Here is a 10070-nt window from a genome sequence, read left to right as displayed (position 1 = left end):
ACTGTCTGACGTCACTCGTGTGGAGTGTTTAAGAAAGATCTGGAACCTGCGCGCGAGTTCTTGTGTTATCCCGAACATTGTAGAGGCGTCGGTTGTTCCTGAATGTTCGGGAAAATTGTCGATCATGGGAGAAGAATCTTTCGGATGGTTTATAAGCCTTTCAGAAGCGATCTGGTCATTCAGTTTCCTGAGAAGCGAAGCAACGTTATATCCAGAACCAAGAAGACTACGGAGAGCGACTGAACCGACACCATGCCAGCCAAACCAGGAAGCGGACCGGCTATCGGGATCGACCTCGGCACCACCTACTCGTGTGTCGGGGTGTTTCAGCAGGGGAAGGCGGAGATCATCGCTAACGACCAGGGGAACAGGACAACCCCCAGCTACGTGGCCTTCACGGACAGCGAGAGGCTCATCGGAGATGGGGCCAAACAACAAGTCGCTAGGTACGTTCTTTACTTAGGTCCTTTTGGGTCTTCAGTTTATAGTGTTAATTTTCAGGTTTGGGTTGGGTTTTTTTCTGAAGCGGGCCAAAACTAGTAAATGATGGAGCCGTGTTTCTGGTTTATTATTCTGTCTTAATATTCTTTTGTGTTTCCAAATTTGATCCTCTTTAACTTTAAGACTTACATTTCTGTTACGCAGACGTTGGAGTCGGACGTACGTCTCTATTTCTCAATTATCATTTTCGGGCTGATCAGAGCGTACAGCCAGAGTAAAAAGAAAAAGCTATATAAACTCCATAGTTTTACCGGAGTTGACAAATCGCCACGTGTTGCTATGATAGCTAACCTCTTTTATCTCTGTGTTTTGCGTCTAGGAATCCCCAAAATACCATCTTCGACGCCAAGCGGCTGATCGGGCGGCGGTTCGACGACCCGACCGTGCAGGGGGACATGAAGCACTGGCCCTTCAAGGTCATCAACAAGAACGGCAAACCCTCGCTGCAGGTGGAGTACCAGGGAGAGGTCAGGACGCTCCAGCCGGAGGAGGTCAGCTCCATGGTGCTGACGAAGATGAAGGAGACGGCGGAGGCTTACCTGGGCCAGGCGGTCACAGACGCCGTCATCACCGTCCCAGCCTACTTCAACGACTCGCAGCGCCAGGCCACCAAAGACGCCGGGTTGATCGCCGGACTGAACGTCTTGAGAATCGTTAACGAGCCAACAGCGGCCGCGCTCGCCTACGGACTGGACAAGAACCTGAGCGGAGAGAAGAACGTCCTGATCTACGACTTGGGCGGCGGCACGTTCGACGTGTCCATCCTGACCATCGACGAGGGGCAGCTGTTCGAGGTTCGCGCCACGGCCGGCGACACCCATCTGGGCGGGGAAGACTTCGACAACAGAATCGTCAACCACTTCATCGAGGAATTCAAGCGCAAGTATAAGAAGGACTTGCGCTCCAACCCACGGGCCATCCGCCGGCTGAGAACGGCGTGTGAGCGGGCCAAGAGGACGCTGTCGTCCAGCACAGAGGCAGCCATCGAGATCGACTCTCTGCACGAAGGGATCGACTTCTACTCCAAGCTGTCTCGGGCCAGGTTTGAAGAGTTGTGTTCTGACATGTTCCGTGGCACGCTGGAGCCCGTGGAGAAAGCCCTCCGCGACGCCAAGATGGACAAGTCCAAGATCCACGAGGTCGTATTAGTCGGAGGGTCCACCCGTATTCCCAAGATCCAGAAGCTCCTTCAAGATTTCTTCAACGGCAAGGAACTGAACAAGTCCATCAACCCTGACGAGGCCGTGTCGTACGGAGCCGCCGTGCAGGCAGCTATCCTGTCTGGCGTGGAGGACGACGGGATTAAAGACGTGCTTCTGGTAGACGTCGCGCCTCTCTCGTTGGGCATTGAGACGGCGGGCGGCGTCATGACCAAGCTAGTCGAACGGAACACGCGCATCCCCTACAAAACAGGCCAGACCTTCACCACGTACAGCGACAACCAGTCAGGCGTCACCATACAGGTGTACGAGGGCGAGCGCGCCATGACCAAAGACAACAACAGGCTGGGTCTGTTCGAACTGAGCGGCTTCCCTCCAGCGCCTCGTGGCGTGCCACAGATCGAAGTGTCCTTCGACATCGACGCCAACGGCATCCTACAGGTCTCCGCCGTCGAGAAGAGCACGGGGCGCAGCAACAAAATCACCATCACCAACGAGAAGGGTCGGCTGTCTAAGGACGACATCGAGCGGATGGTGGCCGACGCAGAGAAGCACAAAGAGCAGGACGCGCAGGCTCGGGAGCGGGCCGATGCGCGGAACGGTCTGGAGAGTTACCTGTTCGGCCTCCGCTCCACCGTCAACAACCCCGACGTGTCCAGTAAGCTGTCCCAGGCCGACAAGGATACCGTGTTGAACAAGTGCGACGAGGTCATAAAATGGCTGGACATGAACACCCTGGCAGAGAAAGAGGAGTTCGAAGAACACCAGAAGGAACTGGAGAAGGTGTGTGCTCCCATCATGACCAAACTGCACAGCGCTACAGGTGGACAACAGCAGGGTGAAGCCGGGTCACAGGGACCTACAATCAACGAGGTGGACTGAAATTATACTGTAAGAACAAAAGTGTAGTATAAACCAATCGCGTAGAATAAGGAGACTAAACGAAACGAGTTTTCGCTTATTGCATACAAGTAGAACTGTTGCGATACGTACAGAGTTTATCATATGTTGCACAATCATGAAGTATTTGAGTGTCAGCCGTTCTTGTACATAAGTAACATAAGTGAAACGCATCACCGAGCATGATACTTTTTAACTAGATTGTGTAAGCTTTGAATGTCCGAGGAATAAAAGACCCACAAATATTAAGTATGTATCTGCCTGAGAAATATCGATATCATAAACAGTGAACAAAAACATTTATGTAGAGAATACAGAAAAATTCTTCAAAACTGAATTGCCTAGTCCAAGCAGTTATTTGTGTTACCCTGTTGGTGTATACTAGTAGTAAGGAATAGAATGTTTTTAATACACCTTGCACAGCTTGGCGTAGGATTTTAGTCGCAGGGAGGGAGTACGAGTAGGCTAATTGTATAAGTGTATCGATCACTGTCTGGCAAGTGACACGGCTCACCAAAACATCAACAATATTCAGGTGTTGCATGATTATATCTCCTCTGATCACTTTCCACTCTGTATCTCTTTAGATGCAAATTTCCCAGCCATAGCTAAGGCTGCACACTCCGAGATTCCTCGCAAAATCACTGACTGGGCCAGGGCGATGCCAGGCCAAATAGACATGTATCGTTTATCTGTGGACAGTTTTCTGTCAAACGTGGAAATTCCACTGGACGCAATGATTTGTAAGGATCCGAATTGTCAGGATCAAGCGCATTCTAATGCCCTCAACCTGTTTACCTGCCAATTAATTGCCACTCTAAAAGATTCTGCAAATTCCACTATAACTCAAAGAACGGGTTGCAATTCCTTTACACCTGTCCCCGGATGGAATGAGGTTGTTAAGGATTTGCATACGGCTGCACGTGAGGCCTACATTCTTTGGAGGGAAAGTGGCCGCCCTCGATCAGGTCCGATTTTTTCCTTAATGAATAAAGCCAGGGCAAAGTTTAAGTACGCCCTAAGACAGTGTAAACAGGAGGAAAACAGGGCAAGAGCCGACTCGACTGCGAAAAGTTTCAATGCCGGCCATACTAGAGAATTCTGGAAAAAGGTCCGTAGTACTAAATCCTCTCATTCTGTATTACCTAACACTATAGATGGTTACTCTGGGGCTGAGCAGATCGCAGACATGTGGAGGAGTCATTTTGATAAACTGCTGAACTCTGTTAATAGTGAGGTACATAGACCTGCTGTTATGTCTGATTTGTCGACAGGTTGTCCTTTTGAATTTGATTCGGGGATGCAAATCTCTGCTGTGGAAGTATATGATATAATTAGAAACTTACCCAATGGAAAAGCGGTAGGGTCTGACGAAATCAGTAATGAACACCTTAAATATGCGGGGCCTAAGCTTAGCATATGCTTATCACTATTGTTTTCAGCCGCGCTTGTCCATAACTTCATTCCGAAAAGTATGTTAGATACTATCATCATTCCGGTTGTTAAAAACAAAACTGGTAATATTTCTGATAGTGATAACTATAGACCAATAGCAATTGCATCAGCATTATCCAAAGTTCTGGAGGCTGTTTTATTGAACAGGCTAGAGCCATATCTTCAAACCACTGCTCATCAGTTCGGTTTCAAACGTGGTCATGGTCTTGACTTGTGTGTATTTACTTTAAAACAGACAATTGAGTACTACCGGGGTCTCGGCTCTCCAGTTTTTGCTTGTTTTTTAGACGCCTCCAAGGCTTTTGATAGGGTAAACCATTGGACCCTATTTAAAAAACTCCTTGACAGAAAGGTCCCGGTGTATTTGGTGAGGTTTCTGGTTTATTGGTACCAGAACCAAACAATGTGTATTAGATGGAACAATGTTTTGTCTCCCTGCTTTTATGTATCAAATGGGGTAAGGCAAGGGAGTCTGCTATCTCCGCTACTATTCAATGCATATATAGATGATTTAAGCTCGAGACTCAGTTGTACTAAAGTAGGTTGCTATATAGGAGGCTGTCTTGTGAACCATCTTTTTTACGCTGACGACATGTGTTTGCTATGTCCTAGCCTTAAGTCTCTGCAAAAACTTGTAAGTACTTGTGAGGAATTTGGTTTAGAAAATGATGTATTATTCAATGTAAACAAGACATGCTGCATGTACTTCCCGAGTGCTAGTTTGCCACTTTTACATCCGCTCCCGTCGATCAAACTGTATAGAGAGTGTCTGAGATTTGTGACATCATTTGTATATCTTGGAATTGCTATTAATGACAGACTGAGCGATGATGACTGTATCCTTGCCCAACTAAGGGGCCTGTATTGTCGAGCAAATACTATAATTCGAAAATTTTGTCTTTGTTCACCTACTATTAAGAAAACACTATTCACGTCTCACTGCTCCCAACTCTTTGGGGCGCAGTTATGGAATTCTTTTCGCTCGAGTGTTCTGTCGAAATGTCGAATTGCCTACAACAATTGTTTCCGTATAATTATGAGTTTCCCAAGATCTTGCAGCGCAAGTGAAATGTTCGTGTGCAATCATACCGATACCTTCGACGCCAGATGGCGTAAACAGTGCCACTCCTTTGTACATAGGATTTTCAATTCTAGTAATGCCATTATACAGTTCGTACTCAGGTCCGACTCTTTTTACAAGAACTCATTTTTCACCAACCTATGGAGCCGCCTCTACACATAGCCATAATATTGTTAGTCTGTCTCAAAATGTTGTATATAATCTTTGTTTTTCATGTTTGTCCCTATGTCATATGGGCCAGTGAGAGCCTGAAATAAAGAAATAATAATAATAAAGTGAAACTTGCTGGCAGGTCCATGGATTTAGATAAGCGAACGAATTACAATTGTTGAAGAGTTGTTTGCTGAAATATGTGAAAGTAAATATATTCTCCTGATATGTACGCAAAATTGTGGTTTACTTTATATTCATGGTGGTTGTTGTTGTTGTTGTATCCACTACTTTTGGCTTTTCCAGGTACCATTAACAGGGCCAGAGATAAACCTCGCTGATGAGGTACTTATTATTCACTGAATTATGGAAATCAGATAATACCACAACAAGTAAGTACTATGGATTACATCCTCTGCAAACGTCAAATCTAATGCGAGAGCGCGAAAAGAACAAGATTAGCCAAAAATCAAGATGTCTGAAAGTTTCAAAATAGAGACCACAAACGTTGTTAGCCCGAACGTCGTCGTGTTGGACTATTGACGTTTGGGGGTGGATCATAGCTATTTAAATAATTAAGACTGAATTCTAGGGTAAACCGTTAGCGTTGTAACAAGAATCGAAGCGACAAAATACGTGGACAAACATATCCGACGACAGCCATCTAGCCCTTTATTTCTGTAAGTTCAGGAATTGCGCAAATTAAAGTGACGCCATCTGGTAGCCTAGGCTACCACACGATGTATTTTTCAATTTGTCGGCATTTTTTGTCATGTGTTGACTAGCTCGGGGGGTGGGGGACACAATGCTCTTGTCTTGCTTGTTTATTTTTATAAAATAGAAAGCACGACAAAAACGCATAAAACACGTCAAAAACCAACACATTCATCTGCTTGAAGAGTAAAAAATCCCCCCTTTCATATTTTCGACTGTCCCAGAACTGACCTTTGAACTTCCTGGAAGTTTCCCGCCCTTCCAAATTTTCAGGAATCACACCACGCATCTGTCGCAGCCACCAAACTGTGCGAGTGTTTGGTCTTGAATGCTCGTTTCCCGATCAAAGCAGTCCAGGTAAAGTCTACAACTACTTCAGGGTGGGAAGGGAAACTACTCTATGCACTTATGATGATTTGTAAGGTCATAATTTGCGGAATGCTGGCTGAATTTTCTTGGCCCATCTGTTTGTAGTTATCACTGAGCTGAGCGCCGAGCAGACTTGATAGCCTCTTTTGCAGGCCTTCTAGGGGCGCTGGCGTTTCCTTATCTTTACGGAGGTAACGTAGGATGGGTGTTGGGGTGAGTGGAGGGCTGATTTACGATTGTCTACATATGTGCCAGGTTCTAATGCCGGAAAAATGGTTTCTGTGCCTCGCCTCTAAGATCTCCCGCATGGCCCAGCGGTGGAATTGTTACCATCCCAGCATTCCTCAATGCACGTCCAACAATACACATCCATGGCCCATGCACATTGGAAATCGCGAATTCCCCCCCCCCCCCCTCCAAAATGCATGCAGCGCTCCTAGGAGAAGGCCTGCAAATAAGGAGGCCACAAAGAGTTACGGTATGCCTCATGGCCTTTATCAGACCAACTTATAAAATATCGCTGTGTTTGAGAGGAGACGTTGGTTTGGTCTATTACAAGGCGTTCGGTTTATAGAGAAAAAAACATAACAAAGTAGAAAGCCTGACAAAAACACCTAAAACACATCAAAAACCAACAGGAACCACACCTCTGCCTGGAGAGTAGAAATATACAAACCACCAATAGTTTCTGTCTGGAAATGTAACTGATAAATATATATAGTCCTGTTCTTTTGCAGGATTGAAGCATGATGGCAGAGGCACAGCGATCACAGGCATCATTCGACTTCTGCCACAATCCACATGCAGGCTCCCTCTTGCAGGGCTTGCAGGAACTGCGATCTGACAACCTACTGACAGACGTTGTCCTTTGTGTCTCCAAAAAAGAGATACCGTGCCATCGAAACGTTCTTGCTGCCTGCAGCGAATACTTTCGTGCAATGTGGTGCAGTGGACATCGTGAGAGTAAAGAACACAGAGTCACCATACATGAAGTCAGCCCCGGTGCCTTGCAGCTTCTCGTTGACTACGCGTACACGTCAAAAGTCACCATCACAGAAGACAACGCTGTGACACTTCTAGAAGGGGCCAACTTCTTCCGAATCCTACCTGTGCGTGATGCTTGTATGACTTTCATATCCAACAATCTGAGTGCTGAAGACTGTCTGCAGATGCTGCACATAGGCAACATGCTGTCCTGCCTAGACTTGGAAAACAAAGCAAGGTTGTGTGCCTTGAAGGAGTTTGCAGCAGTCAGCAAAACACCAGAGTTCCTTTTCTTGACTAAGGACCAGCTCATCACACTTATCTCATCTGACGGCCTCAATGCTACAGAAGAAGTCGTGTACACATCAGTGCTGACATGGATCAACCATGACACTGGTGAGAGGAATAAGGACATGAAAGAGCTGATGGAACTGGTCAGGTTCCCCTTCATGGACAAGCAGTATTTCTTTGAGAATGTAGAGGGCAACGAGACCGTACACAAGGCTTGTCAGGATATCGTGACAGAAGCTTGCAGATGCCAGAACTTTCCGGGAGAGGTCCAGTCACCTCGTACCCATCCTCGCCGTGCCAGCGGTCTGAGAGAGGCAGTAGTGATCATTGGAGGGGTACAATGCAATAGGGATGAAGGTAGTTGGTATGTAGACTTCATCACAATGACCTACTCTGCTGAGCCAACAAGGTCAACTTGGAGTTATATGACCAAACCAGCAGAGACCTTTGACAGTCCATGTCCTGTGGCTGTTCTTGGAACAAGCGGGATTGTCATGTCCACTGACGATGATGTGTGGCTGTATCAGACAGAACTGGACTCCTGGTCCAGGCTTCCTCAGATGAACTTAAAGCGGCACGGTCACACACTGGCAGTGCTGTATGGTAAAGTGTATGCAATTGGTGGTATAGACAGATCTACACCACTAACATCTGTCGAGGTCTATGACCGAAATCAGAACAAGTGGAAAGAAGGTGTTCCTCTCCCACAGCCAAAGTGCTGTCATGCAGTTGCAGTGTTGGACAGCAGCGTATATGTCATGGGTGGGTATGATGATCATGAGAAGAAAAAAACATCAGCCATCATGTACCGCTTCAGTCCAGGTGATTCCCAGTGGCAGTTGATGAAGGACATGCCTGAAGCCACTGGGTACGTTGCAACCTCAGTCCTCAATGGCAATATCTATGCCCGGCTAACTTGGCATTTTTTCAGTTTCACGCCTGACGAAAACGTTGGTCTCTGGAGTAGGATAACATCAGATATCCAAACCTATTATGCATGTGGAATGACTGTGTTTGGGGGGAAGCTTTACATCTATGGAGGTTATGATAAAACAACCCATGAAGGAAGTACAGATGTCATGTGCTTTGATCCAGACAGCCAGTCACTCTGCCATGTGGGAACCATGGCTGTGGGGCTATATGGTGCTTCCTGCATCACAATACTGAAGTATTGCTGATGTACGATGGACTGCTCTGCATTGGCCTGTGGAAAGCCACATTTCACATTTTAGCTCTTCAAGCTTATGCACAGTGATATTACTATGTGCCATAATGCTTGCAAGATACATGTAGCATTCCTTTATCATAGTTGCTTTCTAAAAAGCATTTTGAATCTCTGTTGCAGATTCATGTCTTCCCGAATAAAGATTTAAACGTTCTTCTGCAAATATAGATGCCATTGATATTATTGTGTGCTTTGTAGTCCAGACATTCAAAGCTGGCATTATGGCAGCACCATTGTTATGGAAATTTTAATTGGTAAACCTATTTTCATGTCAAGTAATAAAGATTTATATGCGATGATTTATTTAAAAAGGTGCAAAATAAGACTCATTAACATTCCTGAGCAAGACTGATGAACTATATATATTAAATGAGTGTTTAAGAAGAAAATCCCTGTGTCGAATCCGAACCTCTTATGTTTTGCTTGCAAATGGAAAGCATTGTAGAGTTCAATAAACATGCACTCTTGTCATTTTGATTCTGATTTTAAGTTACTGAATTTCCACCCACACCACTGTAACATCAAATGCACGTGATTAACATTCGCTATGATGACCACACCATACTGCGACGTAAACAGAGTTCATAGACCCCATATCTCCATGAAATATATTATGCAAATGAGCCATAACTGCCACAACATACCTAGAATGGAAATATAGATTTTCCTCATTCATTATGCAAGTTAAGTCCCAATTTGTATAATTTGCACTTCTTTGTGTATATCTTCTGTCTAAGCTACCTGCATATCAAATATCATGGAAATCCATCATTCCTTTGTTCAGTTATTCTCCATGGAAGATTTTTACATAACGCCAATGCAGTTCCAGAGCAAGCTGCTAGGGGGCCCAAACATGCAGTTCCAGAGCAAGCTGCTAGGGGGCCCAAACCTACAAAACTTCTTCCTCACAAAATCACAAGCTATCTGCCATCCAAAAATAGAGATCATAGCATGTTCAGGTCAAAAGGTGCATAAATGGAACTTCTGCTGAAGTACCAAAGTCACGCAACACCTTGACCTTTGTTCTCCCAACTCCTACCCACATACCAAATACCATTACAATCCATCCAGACGCTCTACAGTTATGCTGACTGCAAGCATCCGGAGAAACACGCACACAGACACGCTCAAAACAATATCTCCATTTTTCATTCAGATAGAGTGCATTCCAAGTCACAAAGAGGGTGCCTAAAGGATATTTGTAATTAGTTTGAATTTATTTGAATAAAAGAACAATGTA

General features: G+C 45.4%; 2 protein-coding genes across 2 annotated transcripts; both read left to right on the top strand.

Annotated features, from left to right (window-relative positions):
* The first annotated feature begins 161 nt into the window (after positions 1–161).
* On the top strand, positions 162–2600 carry LOC136432490 (heat shock cognate 71 kDa protein-like). The gene is made up of 2 exons (XM_066423804.1): positions 162–446; positions 821–2600. The coding sequence occupies exons 1-2, from the start codon at positions 253–255 to the stop codon at positions 2541–2543; spliced, it is 1917 nt and encodes a 638-aa protein (XP_066279901.1). The 5' UTR covers positions 162–252; the 3' UTR covers positions 2544–2600.
* Positions 2601–6176: 3576 nt separating this feature from the next.
* Positions 6177–9307, top strand: LOC136432489 (kelch-like protein 24). The gene is made up of 2 exons (XM_066423803.1): positions 6177–6318; positions 7068–9307. The coding sequence occupies exon 2, from the start codon at positions 7077–7079 to the stop codon at positions 8781–8783; it is 1707 nt and encodes a 568-aa protein (XP_066279900.1). The 5' UTR covers positions 6177–6318; positions 7068–7076; the 3' UTR covers positions 8784–9307.
* Positions 9308–10070: the final 763 nt, after the last annotated feature.

Source organism: Branchiostoma lanceolatum, chromosome 4 (genome assembly GCF_035083965.1).
Source record: "Branchiostoma lanceolatum isolate klBraLanc5 chromosome 4, klBraLanc5.hap2, whole genome shotgun sequence".
Taxonomy (NCBI): domain Eukaryota; kingdom Metazoa; phylum Chordata; class Leptocardii; order Amphioxiformes; family Branchiostomatidae; genus Branchiostoma; species Branchiostoma lanceolatum.
Note: the sequence above shows the minus strand (reverse complement) of the source record. Positions and strands in the feature narration are given on the sequence as shown.

What these genes read in the sequence shown, in the direction of transcription:
- LOC136432489 (XM_066423803.1), top strand. Translation starts at nt 7,077, where the DNA reads ATGATGGCAGAGGCACAGCGATCACAGGCATCATTCGACTTCTGCCAC.
- LOC136432490 (XM_066423804.1), top strand. Translation starts at nt 253, where the DNA reads ATGCCAGCCAAACCAGGAAGCGGACCGGCTATCGGGATCGACCTCGGC. An exon ending in GCCAAACAACAAGTCGCTAG is followed by an intron (nt 447 to 820) that starts GTACGTTCTTTA and finishes TTTTGCGTCTAG; the next exon opens with GAATCCCCAAAATACCATCT.